Genomic DNA, 18,706 nt, shown 5'->3' with positions numbered 1-18,706 from the left:
CAAGTTTACAGTGAGTTTATTTACACAAGTTCACGGGGGGAGTCTTGCGGGGCAGAGTGTCTGAAACGGGAGAGAGAGTAGAATTAGTCCACGGTGAGGCTTGTGGCCACGAGAGATTACAGTGATATATATATATATACATATACATATATACATATACACACACATATATATATATATATATATATATATATATATATATAGATAGATAGATAGATAGATAGATAGATAGATATAGCAAGGGTGTAGATTTGGTTTTGGCATTGGTGGGGACGGATGATTCAACCACCGAACCCTGCCCTGTTTCTTTTTTTTTTCCTTTTTCTCTTTGCTTCTTGATAAAAAAAGGAAAAATATACTTGCCCTACATATGCTATTCTACATGCATTTAAAATTACAATTGATAGTTTTATATGTGAATTATATAATGTTAAATTACTATTAAATTACTATTAACCTCTTCTCCCCCACGCCCCCGGCATTGGGGGCAAAAAAGGAGGAGATCACGTTTAATCGGTTATAACGCCGGTTGAGAAATATGAATCCAGACATGTGTGGTATCCACAGAAACCTCAGAATCTCAGCTAAAATGTCATATAAACCATTTCTACAACCACCAAACACACCGAAAACAAGCCGCGATTAAACGAGCAGTTATGTAAATGCGCAGAAGTCCGCGAAACACGCGAAACCGAACCAGAAATTCTTCAGACTTGATGTAACCGGTTAAAAATAGGCTGGTTAGCTTCCAGTGCTATCACTGACTGCACACACCAATTTTGACCATGATCAGACCAAAATTCACTGAATTAGCCGCAAAAGAAGACCACAAAAACACAGCGGCGCAAATGCGCTACGACAGAAATTGCCTTACCGTCCCGATTTCCTCCGTTATTTTCGCCGGTAGCCGGTAGCCACGATAGCAGGTAGTTACCATGCCAACCTAGCCGCATCAGAGCCGTTTTTCCGTCAACAACCTCCATTTTAGACCCACCTACAGACACCTGACTGGACAGACGCCACATGCAATAAATTTGGACACACGTGGGTTTTGGCATTACAACGTCTGATTGGTTGAAGTGACGTGAACGTGGCATCGTTACTTTGAATCTATTGGCTAAAACGATTAAAAAGAGGTGTCAATCATGCAAATTGACCAAAAGAAACCAAGGTTACAGCCCATCAGAATTTAAAGGACCAGAGGCCAATGAAGCGCACAGCAGAAAAGGGGCATTACATGTAAATGTGTGGTTAATTCTTCAAAAATATATTTTAAAAAAAAAGCATTTTTAGGCCTGTTAATAAAATTTATTAATTTCTGCTCTTTAATACCTAAAAAAATTAACTGGCATGGTGTCCAATTGTATGCCAAAATTGGACATTTTTGTACAACGTCTGGATATTCATGTATTGACAGGGCTGTAGTTTTTCACTGTTTTACTTTAGAAACACAAATCTTTGCATAGATTATGCTTATATGTTGGTTACTGGATTTCTGGAACCAAATATGAGCTGAGCCATATTTTTAAAAGGGTTATATGCTAAAAATTACAAAAAAAAATTAGGCGAGAATAAAATCTACTTACTTTTTCTGTGTTCCAGTCTCAGTAACTTTGACACAGTAATATCTGCTTTAATATTTACACCTCTGATTAAATGTCCCAAGTGTTAGCTTCATTTTGATACCAAGATTGTAAGGACAGAGTTTGTAATTGCAGAGAAATAATCAATTTAATTTAGGCATTGCATTTTCGAGCAGGAAGCTCACAAATGACTAAGTATTTTAGACTTTAGTTTACTTCAGCCATATTCCATATACATCAGGTATCATACAAAAATAAAAATAGCCTAAAATACATTCATTTGTTAAGGACTTAACACCATTACTTCAGTTATAGTACACCAACATCTCTTATAGCACTAAGGGAACACTGAATGACCTGGTGCTTTTTGTCCAGGTAAGATTACCACAAAGTAAAAGATCTCTCAGCAAAATTATGCAACATTTTAGGCACTATTGCCCCGATCAAATCAGTGAGCTGGGATTTTTTATTCTAAACATGAACTACTGTTACAGCAACAGACATGGACTACTGGAGTCCCACACAACAACTCAATGTCCACTATGTGAAGGAGCCAAACACATGCCTTCTCCTCTCGTTAACTGAGATAAACTGCTGGCATATTTGTTTTACATCTATACTGTCCAGTCTCTCCTGGTGGACATGGCAACACGTTATTCATGGTTACATACAATTTTAGACTGATGTGGGCCAAAGCCTAAAACGATGTGCCTTGCTGTTCTCGTCGGCTCAGATATTTGACGTTTACACAGCTACATTCTCACCTGAAAATATGTTAAAAGTTTATTTTGCGACCCAGAAAGAGTAATAAGAGTAATACTAAAACTAGTAGCTGCAGTAGTAGTAGCCATTGTTGGAAACTGGAATTGGCTGGGCCAATCTGGGATATGGTTTTTCAATTTTGTTGTCCGGGTGGAAAAACGGGAGAAATTGAGGAGAATGGTGGCTCCGGGAAATTTTCGGGAGGGGCACTGAAATTTGGGATTCTCCCGGAAAAATGTATGGAGCATAGCCTGTAACATTATTATGACGGACACATTTTATGACTGAACTTGACTTTAAGTGACTCACAGGCAATGTTCCCTCTAAGCTGCGCACGTGCGCAATTGCGCACTGTTGGCACGGTCTCTGCGCAGAGAAAATCTGCGTTGCGCACACAAAAAAAATTCTAGCCTGAATTGAAATTAAAGTAAATACGTGCCGACACCGGTGTTTTAGCTAGCAAAGCGGCGTGGCTGACGTGGAGTGAAGCCACGTTAATGACAACGTGTACAACCTTTGGAGATGTGAGCAGGACAGACGGAACAATTGACGGAAAAAGTGTGGACTTTATACCAGTTTTTAAATTTGTTGATAGGCCACGTAAAACCACAGTTATGATAAAAAATATCTGCAATGTTTGGTTTTCTTCCTGAATACTGTTGTTGTTCATATTTACTGCGGGAAGAAACGGTAAAAACTGCGTTTTATAAGGAAAACGCTCGAAAGCCTGTGAGCAAAGACGAAACCAAAACACCCCGCCCTTTCCCATTGGTTGAAAAATGTATCATGTTGACCAATCAAAACATGACATGTAGTTGTTAAGAAACGGGAGGAAGTTTTAGGAGTGACGGCGGTATTTTGAGATGTGAGAGATTTGCAACGTTTAGCGCAAATCTTGTGTCTTTAGTGTGTAGTGTAGTCAATAGTTTTGTTGTGTGTGTCAGAACAATGAGGCGACTCCTGAATGTTACAGGTGTTACAGGAGTGATACATCTCCTGTTGTCAGGCCTGCAGGTATCAGGCTGTTGTTCTCCTTTATCTCATAGTGGACAGAAATTATTTTTTGGAGTGGCACAAATAATTTGTGTGACATCAGATTTGATGCAGAACAGCTGATTGTTCTGTAAATAGTTTGAAATGTTTATTTAAAAAAACTCCTTGGCTGCATTTTTAGGTAAAGAGCTGCAAAAAACTTTGTTGTTTGCAAAACTCAGTAACTTTTTTGAAGAAGTAACTATATAATTTATGTTATCGGATGCGGAGTTAGCAACAACCCCCAAGAACCCGAAGAGTAGAGTCCTGGCCCCTAGCCCTGCCAGTGTAGCAGAAATGATGACGGATGATGATGGCAGCAGCAGCCGTTCTTCTCTGGGTGAGTAGCTTCATGTTGTTCGTGTGTAATTAACGTTGAGTAGGCTAACCACATTATTACATTAATGCATGTAAGGTGAACTAGCAAACACCGTCGTAGTTACATGCGGCTGTCTTCTTGTTTGATGGCAGATACTCCCTTCACCCTGGCCAAAAAGGCTAAAATGACCAAAGAAAAAGTGGAAAACAGTTAAACATGAAAGGCACTGCTTCCAGCCAAGAGTGATACCATATATGCCCTATAGCTGCAGAAAAGGCTAACATTGTTATCTTTTTACAAAAAAAACCCAGCTAAACATGAGAGGTTTTTGGACAAAGTGTGTGTTCTTCATTCTTTAAGCACCGGTTCGAGCACCGTTTAAGCAACGGCACCGTTTCAAAAGTACCAGTTTGGTACTGGTATCGGATAAAACCTAAACGATACCCATCCCTACTTGCCGCTGCTAAAATTAAACAGAGCTCCCTGAAAGGTAGTGATGTGACGTTCTGTATCGAGGCTTCAAAGCTTGTGTCGAGTAATGGAGGGGGCATTTCCGCGATGCGCGTATCGAGGCTTGCTTCGTTTATGGGAGGAGCTGAAAATGATGACGTCCGAAGTAGAGATGGACCGATCCGATATTACGTATCGGTATCGGTCTGATACTGACCTAAATTACTGGATCGGATATCGGCGAGAAATAAAAAATGTAATCCGATCCATTAAATATCAAAAAAGTACCTCACAAAACTTCCGACACGGCGTAACTCGGCTCATAACCGTAGCACGTCGGAGCAGTATGCATCACGTGATTGAGCGGCTGTGTGTATTTGGAGCCTGGCTAGCAATCCAGCATTTCATCTCCGAGGAAGTTATCCCAGAGAGAAGTAAAGCAAGTGTGTAAGTTCATCTCTGAATGTTTGTAAAGCATTCCCACGTTAAGCTTAACAACCGATATATGGAGCGACTGCCTCTCTCTCTCCCTCACCTTCCTCCTCCTACTTCAATCATGAAACTGCTTAATGATCAGCTGATCGGCTTTTCTGTCGCGAGTCCTTCTCTCTTCTTTGTTTTTGGCCCACTTCGCACCAGAAAGAGGAAACCAGCGGCTGAACAACAGCAGCACGTTTAAGCTTGATAAGCTGTCGTTAGAATGTATTTAATATTACTTTCTAGACCAGGATCCTTTTCTACGTAGCTGACGGCTGGTAACTGTGCAGGGGCGGATCTAGCAAAGTTTAGCCAGGGGGGCCGATAGGGCATGAACAGGGAAAAGGGGGCACAAAGACATACTTTTCTTTCTTATTCTCATTTAAAATGTCTAGCTTTTAATAAATAATTATCTGAATCTTACACCCAAAGTTTTAATCTGATGTAAAATGTATAGAAGTCCATTACTGTATATAGTAACTGTTAAGTCTAATATACCCTAGTAAGCTAAAGTACTTTTTCCTTTGGGAAGGTACCATCTGTGCAGTCTGCAATTCTGTAGAAGAAAGATGTTGAATCTATTTAATTATTCTTGAAAAATAATTTATTTCTGTGCATTTTTTTTTCACACTGCATCAAATTAAAGTTGATTACATCGATTAAGCATCATGAGGTGGAGGGTGGGGGTGGTTCCCTTTTTTTTTGCTGGGAGTTTGCAACCCTATTAGTTAGGTTGCTTAATATTTCTGCTAAGTACTCTTTAAAATACCAGAATAGGGAGGATGGAGTAGGTTTAAGTTTATTAGATTGATCAGTGTTGCTGAACTATGAAATATTTTGGGTGCAGTGTATTTTTTACATACAGGTATAACAGAATAGCTTTAGTGTTGTTGTTTACTTAAACTTGAGTATGAACTTATACAAAATGCAGCAAGATATTTAAAAAACAGTTTTATTGATTAAAAAACACACTATATCGGATTCATATCAGTATCGGCAGATATCCAAATTTATGATATCGGTATCGGTATCGGACATAAAAAAGTGGTATCGTGCCATCTCTAGTCCGAAGCCTCGCTGCCCGGCTGTACCACGTGACTGGTTCGGGAAGTGGTTCGAACTTTGCCGCGAGCTGTGACAGCGATATAAAACCCTCAGACTTCATTCAAAATGTGGGTGTTTGATGGAGAGTTGCGGTTAGTGAGAGTTTGGAGACAGTTTGGAGGTTTAGGAGAGTGAGGAGAGAAAGTCAGGAGAGAATGGAGCCAACTAAGAAGAGGAGGATGTCCTCCCCTGTGTGGGAACATTTTGATCTTATTCCTCCCAACAAGGTATGTAAATTTCTACAGAAGATGTATTTTCATAATACTGATGGTGCAATACAATTTATGTTAAGCTGTCTTTACCTTTGTACAAGGTGAAGTGTTTGCTATGTGCCAGGGAGCTGGGATATAACAACAACACCTCATCCATGCTTCGGCACTACAGAGCTTTGCATAAGAATAAGGGGAACACCGATTGTGGAGCAAGACCAGGTGAGCCATCAAATGCCATGATAATATAGCATGCAGTAATCTTACTAAATGATAGAACAATATTATACAACTGTAATAAGTTATGTGTGTGATATTTATATTTGTGCTTTGTTTTTATTGTCTTTCCTCAGGAGAACAATCTCCAATAGATGAAGACCTGGTTAGCATGGTGATTGAGGACTCCCAGCCATTTAGCATTGTGGAGGACAAAGGATTTAAAAGATTTGTTAAATCATTAAATCCTAGCTATGTTCTCCCCACTAAAAAGGTCATAAAAGCAGTTTAGTTTTTACAGAATAAAATGTGAACAGGCAGGACTGAGGCTCAAATCCTCAGTGTGTAGCTGCCCATACCTCAACGTTACAAAAGCACAACCACTTTCCACACCCCAACCGCACCTCACCTCACAGTAAATGATCATTTCCATTTTAAGCATTTCCAAATAATCATTTTCCATACTGCCAGTATAAATATACACAGTATACTGCCATCACTACAATATACATGTTTTACACGCTCCTTTTGTTGTTGACATTTACAGGCTGTGTGCAAAATGCCACACTATTCAAAAGCATGCCAACTAATATTTTTACGTCCACTAGATGTCCTACTAGAGCAAATGAAGCTTCAAGACGCTTTGCGCTGGGGTGAACCAATTGGATGAAAAGCTTCAGTGCTTCATGAAGCTTCATCTGCCCATCACTACTGAAAGGCACAGCCAATCACATTGGCCATATTTGTCACGTGACGTAGGACTCCAGTAGAGAACGTAATTTAACTCTTTCTGCACACCTGGGTGAATGAGACGTTGACAGATCTTTTTTTTTCTTCTTTCTAACGGTTTTGTTTTTCTTTACTCAAAGAGATCAGATTATTGGTGGGGAAAATTCAATCATCGCTGGATATTGGTGGGGACATGTCCCTTCCGTCCAATGTCAAATCTACGCCCTTGATATATAGTCAATTATTTTAAAACAGTTAACAAATTTAAAGGTGAACAAATGAAATGAAAGTAGTAACTGACATCCACACCCCTCTGTTGGGTCATTTTATTTTAAAATATGTTAATATACATATATATAAGTTATTATTCTTGCCATGCTCACTATTTAGATGCAGAGGATAAACTGACATGTTTACAGCTACAAGGTTTATGTAGAATTTTTAAGCCACAAGCTGACACTGAAATGACCACGCTGAAGTATTTTAACTCTGCTGTGAAAAAACACACAAACATTTTCTCGTGCGGTTTGTATCTAAGAAGCTAAAATTACTAGAGCGTCTGCAGCATCTAAAATCACCACACGCTGAATAAACTGAGATACTGAGTGGGCTTTAAAAATGCTCAGCAGGCCTGTGGTTTTAAACTCTTCTGTGCATGACAAAGTTTAAAGACAACCAGCAAAGTCAGCTGAATACTGCAGGAGAAAAAGTATACAGTAAAGAGTCAAAGTATTTTTACAATATTTACAATCACCCGTCATAGTGCAGATCTTATGATTGTCCAATTTTCTGTTTCATTATCTAAATGTTAAAACTTCCAGAACATTCTCCATTAGTCATGAATCTGTCATCTTTATACACAAATACCATTTATGTCTGTGTGACACTGAGTTTTCCAAAGTGAAGTAATCCCACTAACAACAGCAGCAGAACCACCATCACAATGGTGAAAATAGTCCCAAACATTAGGAACATATGGATGGCAGAACAAGAAGATGAGCAGGTCTCTCTGTGAAGTGATGTAACAATAAAAAATACATCTGCTGTAAAACAAATAAGGTTTTACTTTAAATGACAGAATGGGAAAGCTGATTGGCTCCACTTCCCACATAGCAAGCAGGTCTGGCCCGGATCTGGTGTCAAGCCGGCACTGCTGGCTGACTTCTGGCATGGTAAATGGTATGTCATCCAGATATGGGCCAGGCTTGGTGTAGATGTCAGTGTTTATGTGATGGCATGCCACATCTGGCCCGATTGTGGTTTGGTTTATGTGTCCCGGGCTCATAGAAAACAGGTTCTCCCTGGATCCGGCATCAAGCTGGCAGATGTGGGCCAGACTGGCAATGAGGCACAATTTATGTTCCTATTTTCTGAATTTTAGTTAGAAGACCCAAATACCATGTTGCAATACTATACTGCTATGGTAGCCAGCGTTTCAAATGCAGGTTTGACAGGTTTGTGAGTGTACACTTTATCCAAAACCTAGTGAGGGTTTACTCATGCTTACCACTGGGTGGCTGTAGCTCAGGAGGTAGAGCAGGTCACCTACTGATCGGAAGTTTAATGGTGTGATTCCTGGCTCCTCCAGTCTGCATGTCGCGAGTATGAATGTAGTTAGGAAGCACGCCATAGAGCACTTTGAGTAATCAGGACAGTAGAAAAGCAATATGCAAGAATCAGTCCATTCAGTATCTGAACAGAGTTTTGTCATGTCCCTTTTGCACTATTATGTTCCGGTACATGTTGTTATTACACAGAGCTGAAACTGTTCTGGGCCAGCACAGGACCGCCAGTGTGTCTGCATATGGCCTTGTGCTCACCCATGTGTGGATTACCGCAGGCAAAACATCCCCCTGAAAAACGAGACTTTTTATCTGATACAGAAATCTGTAACATTTCAAACCAAACAAGCAAAACACTGAAATAATAAGTGGAACTATTTTAGTTAACAGCTGCCATGGTAACAAAATTTTGGCCTCATTGATAGTCACTCATTTTAATGTTAATTTTTATTAATAGTACATACCATTGAACAAGTATTGTGGCTTGATTAATCAATATTGTAGCAACATTTGAGTGTAATCAATATGACTCGTTAAAAGTTTAAGTTAAATGCTTTATGCAATAAATAATAATATTAGTTCAGAATACTACAGCTATAGATACAAATAGAACATTTACATTTTAGAAAATGTTTCTGAATGACATTTATAAATTCATCAGGTCATTAATGACCTCATCTTTTCATAATAAAATAGCTCGGTCACTCGAGTGTTAAACATACGAGTTATGGTGATGTTGACACTGATGCTTTTCTCTCCTGCTCCAGTCTCACACCAGTATTCACTGCTGTCTGTTGCATAGGCTCGATGAATCGCACACAATAGTGTTGGTGAGCTCTCATCACACGCTGAAATGAAGGCCTCAGTATTTGTGATCCCTTTTAACTGAGAAGCTCCATCAAGACCCTCACAGTGAAAGAAGACAGACTCCAGCTGAAAGAACTGCAGTCTTTTTGGGACGATGCGAAACACAGCATCTTAACCAGAAAGAGATCAAATGAAGTTAAAGTACAGAGTGAAAGGACAATCCAACCTTTTCTATGCTAAACAAAAGTTTGTAGACAAAATCGTGTGATTTAAGAGAGAAACTTGCCCAGCTGCTTACCCCTGTTTTCAACATGTGTGGTCAGCAGAATAAATACAAGTAACACTGAAAAATTAAAGAAATTATCAGCCAAAGAGTTTGTTACTGCAAATATAAACTCAGGTAACAATGAACATCTGCACACGATCTGCTGCTAAATATTTATTAAGTTGTAACATATTCATCTGTCAGACGTTCATTGAGTTTTATTTAATGCAAACTGTGAACATACTGACAAATATGAAAAAAGACCAGGTTGACTAAAATACTGTACACAGAAATATGTAAAACCAGAGAACTCACACATTGTGAAGCAGACAGCTGTAACCTTCATGTTGTCCTGCAGCTGAATGTCTAAGCCTCAAATACAGCTGCTCTGTACTGCAGATGAAAACTTCCTCTTCCTGCAGTTTGACTTCAATAACATCACTGTGGTTTTACCAAAGAGAGCAGTTAGAGGTTTGATACTGACCATGAACTGCAAAAACAAGTACAGCCAAACTAATTTGTTACATAAAGATGAGTAACATTATATTCAAACACCTAGCACTCTACGAATGAGTGTGTGTGATTCTATCAATGAGGTTTGTAGTAAAAAAGAGCTGTGAGCGCTCAGTCAGAGTAAAAAAAGTACTACATAAGAACCAGTCCACTCATCATATTTATTCAAAGTATATACAAATGTATAAATGTGTCACATGTGAAGTCTCTGTAAACCACATTCTCAATTTTTTTTTTTTATTACATGTGATTAGCTGTTTCCTATATGACACATCAAACAGTTTTTCAGCCTTGTTTGTATTCAAACCCTGAGTGATGATGAGTCTAAGGGCCTGTGACTGACTGGTATCTAGAAAACAGGTGAACAGTCTATTATACTTTTTTATACCCATCTCCCCACACCTGACACTGAACCGGCTCTACTGATACCTAAGAAAAAAAATCCTTTTTTAGATCTCTGTCTTTGACCTCCACTAGGTCTCAGGACAGAGACATATTTTAGTTGACTATAGTTTATTTGAAAACTGACATCCAAACTATTGTTATATTTGACAGTTCTTAATATTATTTTTTTTTAAATCTAATAAAAGGTAAACGATGGCACATTTCTCATCAGTCTTACACAAATCAAAAACTCTATTTCTCAAAATATTGATCCATGTCTGCAGTCTTCTATTTTTAGGGCTGGCATGGATTGCAGTGTCAAAGTTGTGGGGACCTAAATACCTGGTGGCACCCCTGCTCACACTGTAACAGCTGGGAAAGGCTCCAGCACCGCTGTGACACTGGAATTGATTATTTAAAACAACAGTGAGTATCTTATCAGTGTGTACTTCAAAAATCAGTCCTGTACTGCCATCTTCAGTATGATAGATGAGATAACACATAACATGTGAACACTTCCCCCTTTTTGAACACCATAAAGACAGATATGGTTTCAGCTCGATTATTTTATAACAGGCTCAAAGTTCAGCATTTGACACAGTTTATACCTGATCTAACCAGATTCAACAATGTGTGTTAATCTGATAAATTCATATTTTTCCAGCAATATACTTTGATTAACAAGAACTTGGAATCTTAAGAAGCTATTTTTTTTCCAAAACTCTGACCATATATGAGGGATCTGCAGTTGATAAGCCGGTAAGACGCAGTTTAATGATTTTCAGACTTAGTCTCACAGAACTTTCCACAGGTAAGTCTCTTTCAAATTCGGTATTTGTAAGTTCTACATGCTTTTCTGATGTCTAGTTAAAAAGTCTAATTATAATATAATTTATTTCACTGTCATAAATAAATCTTTGTAAATGTAGTGAAATGCTTTAGAAATGAATCGCTGAGATTTTAGATATTTGACTGGAGAGCAGAAAATAAAGTTTATAAAGTGAAAGTATACATTAAAGGCCTGGGCAGAGTAATTCTATTGTGGACCAAAACCGTATCTATCTATGAAAAGTCATACAAAGGTAATTTCAAGAACAGAGTTAGCACTGATCAACAGTTATTCTCTAGGCTGCGATTTGCTTTAATCAATAACTTTATGTCTGTTGCTTTAACTCTGGAGTTACGGCAATAACATGTTAAGTGAAAGTCATGTTGACTGGGCGTAGCGTTTTGTGGGAGAAACGTTTTGTCACTCATCCAAGTGACTTCTTCAGTCTCAGCTGACTGCAGGTTTCCCCAATCTTATAAACAGAACATTTGCATAATGACTGAAACCAGCCCACTGAAGGCACAATCCGATCGAGAATCTGTGGCAAGATCTGAAAACTGCTGTTCACAAACGCTGTCCATCTAATCTGACTGAGCTGGAGCTGTTTTGCAAAGAAGAATGGGCAAGGATTTCAGTCTGTAGATGTGCAAAGCTGGTAGAGACATACCCTAAAAGACTGGCAGCTGGAATTGCAGCAAAAGGTGGTTCTACAAAGTATTGACTCAGGGGGCTGAATAATTATGCACACCCCACTTTTCAGTTATTTATTTGTAAAAAATGTTTGGAATCATGTATGATTTTCGTTCCACTTCTCACGTGTACACCACTTTGTATTGGTCTTTCACGTGGAATTCCAATAAAATTGATTCATGTTTGTGGCTGTAATGTGACAAAATGTGGAAAAGTTCAAGGGGGCCGAATACTTTTGCAAGCCACTGTATGCCCTATAGCTGCAGAAAAGGCTAACATTGTTATCTTTTTACAAAAAAACAGCTGAACATGAGAGGTTTTTGGACCAATTTTGTGTTCTCCATTCTTTAAGCACCGGTTTGAGCACCGGCACTGGTATCGGATAAAACCTAAACGATACCCATCCTTGGTCACAGACACTTCGCCTGCTAGTTTGGCTCGTTGCATCATCCTGTTAATTTTATCAGTTGTTTTTCTTGTACGTAGAAAGAGGAAACACCTGATGAGTAAGTCACTGGTTAATTATTCTTTACCTTAACAAAGCATCAGTGTTTTCACTGAGACTCTGATGAGAGGTTTAATATTTCACAAGTTTTAGCATTTCCTTCTTGTTCAATTTTAATTTCAAAAAGGGACCAATAGAAGGCCAAAGGATCAGACTGAAGATTTTCAAGTGTCCTCTGAAGAAGACAGAGAGAGAGAGCAGCTCAGTATGATGGTAAGAGGAAAAATTGAGAAGCAGAATTTACATGTGAGTAGATAAACATGATTAACACGTTAAATGTCAAGATGTTCATTGTTTTTCAAGAAATTGAATACTAATCAAACAAAATGTTACAGATTTCTCACTTAGATAGGCAATATTTGTGCTCCAAAAATACCCCAGTAGAAAAATAGAAGACACAAAAGCAAAACAACTCAGTCAAAATTAAACACATTTAGTGACGTGATTGTAATGTGACTACTGGAAAAATAATTAGAAAAGTACTACAGCAAAATGTAATGTGATTACACTAATATTTTACAAAGTCAGACGCAACCCTGGTTATAACTCTGGTAATTAAATGGTGTTTGTTATTCATTTTATTCTCTCTTTCTCTCCTTCCGTTTATTAATTCTGTTATCAAATTATCACCCCTGGTTAGCTGTACTGTAAAGTACTAATGTTATGTTATCCACATTAACTTAATATGAATTTGAAAAACTTTATTATCTTGTAATCTCTGCCATCTCTCAGTGGAAGTTGCCAATAACTTCAAGGCAGCAGCTTCAGGAGGAACAACAGAGGAGGGAGGCTGCTGAAAATACACTTGGCGACCTGCAGAACGATAAAGAAAAGGTTCATATAAATAAATAAATTAATTAAATAAAATTTTATTATTATTGTGTCTTAACCATGTCTTAACCAACCATTTCTTCCTTCTGGTCCTTCTTCATGTAACATCTCACCTGCAGTTGGAGAAGAAGAATACTGAAATCATCAATCAGCTCCAGCACGAGAAAGAAACATTAGAGGAGCTGAAGAAGCAGCTGGAGTCCAAAAATCAGGAGGTTTGTGTTTCAATGATAAACATTCAGAATTTACTGACCCAACTCTCTGTATCTCTGTATTGTAAAGAGTTATGGAGGAAACTTTATATATTACAATAAAATGATCAGGCTCTTAATTCTATATAGTACAATCATTCAATTAATCAAAAAAATGTTTTTTCATCTCATCTTTCTTCTTTTATCTTCTCAATTGCAGCTTTCTGACAGCATCAGTGAGCTTAACAGGGAGAAAAGGATAAAGGAGAGTGAAATAAACACCATGAGGGTTCAGCTGGAGTCCAACAAACAGGAGGTTCATTTCATCATTTGATACTCAGCTGTCTGTCACTGTCATATGAAATATATTTAAACATGTCCAGCATGTTTTTCATCTGCTAAATAATTTTTCATCACTGATGGAGAATGTTATTGTCTCCGGGAGCTAAAGGATCAATTCTGCTCCAGATTTTTATTGAGCCAAAAAGCTGCTGTTTCAAACATAGGTTATGTTAACCCTTTAAAGCCGTTTTGCGTAACTATTTTTAAATCCCTGTAGAACCGCAACCACGTAAGCTAGCGCAATAATTTTTTTTGCATATGAAACCGGAGGAGTTGTACTTACATCTTATGCCATCAGCTTGTCCTAGGTCACGGTTTCCTTCCACATATAGCTTTGCAAAAACTGCATAAAAAGCGCTTGCAGGAACAAAAACATAACATTACAGAAACACTCTTTGCTGATCCGATCAGCTGTTCATAAAACTTCCTACATTGGAATAGACGTCAGCGCATGTCCGCCATTACCTGCCCGAAACCGGAAGTGATGTCATTTTCACGCAAATGTAGTTTTTTACCATCAGGCCCTCATAAGCCTATACTGGTGTTTTTAAAAGTTATGTTTGACTTTATGACTTTCTGTGTCGTTTCTGGGATGCTTAGAACTCAAATTGCACTGCTGGAAATAGTTTATTTTGATGCATATGCTGCTTTTTTGCAAATTTGCACTATAATATTTATTTTCGTTTTTCCTGCATTATATAAAAATTGGTGTATTTCAAAAATAAAACTATGAAGACACTCAAAATAAATTTCCTGTGGTGGGAAACTATTTTGTGCAACTTTTTTGTATTTACAGTTTTGAGGGATAAGCCCCTTAAATTTCTCTAAGTAGAAATATATGTTAAAAAAACAAAAACGATTTTCAAATTTTTTGTAGTTTATTGCACTTTTTTGCAATTTATGTAATTACTATGCACTTAATGCATACATATTATTAAAATTTGGGCTATAATGGTTGTATTGATGTATAGCAACTTGAAATGCTCCCAAAAATGGCACTACAGCATGTAAAAATATAATATAAGCTCTGGTGGACTTAGTTCTATGGTAGGTCTTAAAGGGTTAACCAGTTATAGAGAGAAAGGACCAGGGGAGCACATAAAATTCATAGAAATATCACCACTTGCCTCAACATTGACATAATTCAGAGCAAACATGAATTATGCAGCTTGTTGTTGTTCATTTTGTTGAATTACAGCTGTGCGTCAGGCTGCTGTCTGCAACATCCTGCAGACATTAGGCGCATGTTTTGCTGTCTTTGCATGAAGGTGCAGCTGATGGAGAGGAGCGAGACACTCATATGAAAAAGACTGACCCTAATTTGGGCGTCATTTATTGCATCAACTCACAGTTCATTATGCTGTAGAACATGTTACATTTATTTCAATATTAACTCTGAAGCACTGTGGTTGGAAACATGTTGCTCACAGTGTGAAACTTCAATAATTTTGTCACTTTTATCAACAAAGTGCTGCAGAAACATCAACATCTGTCTGACTTTCTTTCTGACAGATGATGAAATCTGAGAGGGAGAAGGATGAAATCATTACGAAGCTGAGGCAGACGATCCTTACACTGGAATCAAAGGCCAGTGTAAGTATCTGAGTATATAGAGATAAACATGGACATTTGTAATGGATGTCATACTCCTGATGATCATAGACCTGCACTCTGTATGTACCTCTCTGTGGTGAAGTAGTTGGTAGCATAGCAGCTGATGTGATGTGTTTAATGTGATCAACCTGCTAATTTCTGACTTTCTGTTGAGAAACAAGAACAAGAAACAAAAAGTTTCTTGAACCTTCACAGACAAAAAGTGTTAACCCAGTTAATAAATACTTTAAGACAGGTGTGATTTCATTGTATTATGACCTTTTAAAAGAACATGTGTGTAGTCTGTTCTTATGAGTCTTTTTCACTTTTTCTTCAGCTCCAGGAGGAGAAACAGAGAAGGGAGAAAGCTGAGAAACAAGTTCAGATGTTGCCAACAGAAACAGAGGTTTGTGTTTTTAATTTGGTCCTGAGCCACTTACCTGCTGTCATCCAGCTTTTATCTCTATCTTTATGACACTGACCAAGAAAAACTAAACCATCAATGACAACAAACATGAGACTGCAATGGACTTAGATTACTAGTGACCAGAGATGGGCAGTAATCAGATTACAGTAACGCGTTACAAGTAACGCGTTACTGTAATCTGATTACTTTTTTCAAGTAACGAGTAATGTAAGGGATTACTATTGCAAAAACGGTAATTAGATTACCGTTACTTTCACGTAGGAACGCTGCGTTACTGCGTTACTAAAACCGTGATTTTTTGCGAGAAACGTCTCATGACAGTGGCGTGGCGAGTGCGACGTTCGTGACAACAGCTGTCTGCAGATCATAATATATCGAGTGCGGGACAGAGTGTAGCATGCAGCGTTTAAAGCGTGGAAGTACTGACCTTATTTTGAGTTTGATTCTATAAAAGTGACAAAAACATTAGTGTCCGTTGTGCGTGGGAAGAAAACTTCTTTTACAGCGAAAAAACCCTAAACTTCCAAGCAAGCACCGAGTGCGCTTCTGACGTAATGTGAAATTCACAGAGAAACTCATGGATTCTTCCACTGACCGCTGCAGCACACCTGCACCAGGGTAAACCTCCTCCGCCTACCCCAGTCCTGCTTTACAGGTGAAAATAGAGCAACAGGACCGCTAGTCTTTGATTTTATTTATTTTCTGCTGTGTTTTACTTGCATCTATTTGAAAGAGTGAGTGTAAACACAAAAAAATATTTTATGTGCTGGAATGTGCAGAAAATAGGTTTAAATGTTAAACAAATTTCTTCCAGTCAGAGAATGTTGCATATAATTTAATTTTTGCTTGATGCATAAAGTTAAAAGATTAAAACTAATAAAACAAGTTTTAAAAAGAGACTTTTCCATTTGATTACATTTTGTATGATGAATTATGCAGAAAAAGTAGAATTGGGCTGAAAGATCTATCGCTTTATCACCTATTCAGGTTGTAAATCGTGTTTTTAAAAAGTAACTAAGTAACTAAGTAACTAAGTAATTGATTACTTTTGAAAATAAGTGATCAGTAAAGTAACGGGATTACTTTTTGGGGGAAGTAATCAGTAATTAGTAACTGATTACTTTTTTCAAGTAACTTGACCAACACTGCTAGTGACAATGAAATCCAGTGTAATTAAGCAATATATAAATCAAGATTAGTTTAATGTATTTGTTGTCCTTTGAAATCCAGTTTGATAAAGGTTAGATTTTTTGAATTTATGTTTGAATTCTTTCCCCAATAAAGATGACAGCCTCCCTTATTAACAGGTTTACTGAATAACGTCTGATCAAATCTTTTATTTTATAAGCAGAACTATGATATGATATAAAATATGATTTAAAGGGAGTCTCCTTATAGCTTTTGGAGAGGAAACATAACACAGTCTTTAAGATAAAAGCAATAATAAACAAACAAAAAGACAAAGACCATGACAACAAGTGTATAATCTGCTCTCATGAGTCTTTTCACTTTTTACTAAACTCCAGGAGGAGAAACAGAACAAAGAGGAAACTGAGAAAAAAGTTCAGACCTTGCAGATCAAAACAGAGAAGGTTTGTATTTTTAATTTGTTCACCAGTGAGGAGCGCACACGTATTATTTTATTAAGTTTGACAAAAGGAACTGTAATTAACCAATGCCAACAAAGAAAACAACCATTTATTATTAATTAATGAACTGATTAAATGTCAAATAATTGTGGATAAAACGTCTGTTTACTTTAAGGAATAAACAAATCTAAAAAAATAATATATGTTAATTAATATATATCACCAACTTTTAAAATTTAAACTATTGGCATGTGTGACTGTTGTGTAATTGTTCGTGTACCTTAAAAACAGCATGTGTCACATTCCTTAATGCTTCTGACTTGCAGATTTCTCACATCAACAGTCCGTCCAAGCAGAAGAAATAGACACTGAAGGAGCCTCAGAAAGAAGTCAAGGAACAGCCCAAGAATCAGTGCTGTGCTTTCTGATTTGATTTTTAAAGAATTAGTTTACATTTATGTTTACATCAACAGCTGGTGTGACAAAGCAAATTGCAAGGCACCCATATGTGTATGCTTGTGTGCAGAACAGAGAGCAATTTTAAAATGTGTAACTTGAATGCTGTTATACCCCCAACTGGTCACAGCAGATGTCCACCCCTCCCTGAGCCTGATTCTGCTGGAGGTTTCTTCCTCTCAAATCGGCATTTTTCCTTCCCACTGTCACCAAGGAACTGGACTCACATTGAGGTTTTTTGATTGTTGGGGTTTTCTCTGTATTATTGTACGATCTTTACATGACAACATAATGAACTTTGACTTTGTGACTGTTGTTGTGATTTGGTGCTATATAAATAAAATGTAATTGAAATGAATTATATCTAAATTTTTTCATTATGATTGAAATTTATTTTATTTTATCTGTTGAGGACATGTTTTAGTAATATCACTTTTGTGTCACTTAATTGTATACATGTGGGATAGCATTCAGTTTACTTTATACCACAATCTGTTAGGCTTTGTGAGAAAATTGGAGACACTCAGGTCCCGACAATATAGAACAACAGTAGAACAATCAAAATTTGTCCTCTCATCCACATCAGGTTGAGGCTGCAGGTCCCATAAAGGTACCCCCCCCCCCAAAAAAAAATACAGTCAAAATTACAGGTACAGTTTTATATAAACATTTGTCTTGTTCTTTTTCCGATTTTCAGCATAGCTTTAAATTGAGAATGCCTTTTGGCGTCAGGTGTCACTGCTCTCTGTGGCCTGTAAGACAGAATAAAATATCATGAAATAAAGATGTACAATAAAGACAAGTACATAACGTCACTCACACCCTTATACCAGCACTTGTT

General features: G+C 37.6%; 1 protein-coding gene and 1 long non-coding RNA gene across 3 annotated transcripts; one reads left to right on the top strand and one right to left on the bottom strand.

Moving 5' to 3' along the window:
* Window positions 1-8,871: 8,871 nt before the first annotated feature.
* Window positions 8,872-10,468, bottom strand: LOC120437757. The gene is made up of 3 exons (XR_005611389.1): window positions 9,831-10,468; window positions 9,549-9,593; window positions 8,872-9,420 (listed from the first exon to the last, which is right to left on the bottom strand). It is a non-coding gene; the product is annotated as an uncharacterized LOC120437757 (long non-coding RNA).
* A 185-nt stretch (window positions 10,469-10,653) lies between these two features.
* LOC120437756 (low molecular weight neuronal intermediate filament-like) lies at window positions 10,654-18,213 on the top strand. Of its 2 annotated transcripts, XM_039608303.1 has the most exons (11): window positions 10,654-10,838; window positions 11,077-11,171; window positions 12,284-12,437; window positions 12,564-12,649; window positions 13,169-13,270; window positions 13,387-13,482; window positions 13,679-13,774; window positions 15,313-15,393; window positions 15,731-15,799; window positions 17,347-17,412; window positions 17,736-18,213. In XM_039608303.1, exons 3-11 carry the CDS (start codon window positions 12,434-12,436, stop codon window positions 17,772-17,774), a joined length of 639 nt encoding a protein of 212 aa, XP_039464237.1. In that variant the 5' UTR covers window positions 10,654-10,838; window positions 11,077-11,171; window positions 12,284-12,433; the 3' UTR covers window positions 17,775-18,213. The 2 variants fall into 2 exon arrangements, with proteins under 2 accessions (XP_039464237.1, XP_039464238.1); XM_039608304.1 differs by lacking the exon at window positions 12,284-12,437 and having other exon boundaries at window positions 10,657-11,171.
* Window positions 18,214-18,706: the final 493 nt, after the last annotated feature.

This window comes from Oreochromis aureus, linkage group 3, assembly GCF_013358895.1.
Source record: "Oreochromis aureus strain Israel breed Guangdong linkage group 3, ZZ_aureus, whole genome shotgun sequence".
Taxonomy (NCBI): domain Eukaryota; kingdom Metazoa; phylum Chordata; class Actinopteri; order Cichliformes; family Cichlidae; genus Oreochromis; species Oreochromis aureus.
The sequence above is the reverse complement of the archived record's forward strand: the minus strand, read 5'-3'. Positions and strand labels throughout refer to the sequence as shown.

Excerpts from the sequence above, each read along its gene's own strand:
- LOC120437756 (XM_039608303.1), top strand. Across the intron at positions 13,483-13,678 it reads TGGAGTCCAAAAATCAGGAG|CTTTCTGACAGCATCAGTGA; the intron begins GTTTGTGTTTCA and ends TCTCAATTGCAG. Across the intron at positions 15,394-15,730 it reads CACTGGAATCAAAGGCCAGT|CTCCAGGAGGAGAAACAGAG; the intron begins GTAAGTATCTGA and ends CTTTTTCTTCAG.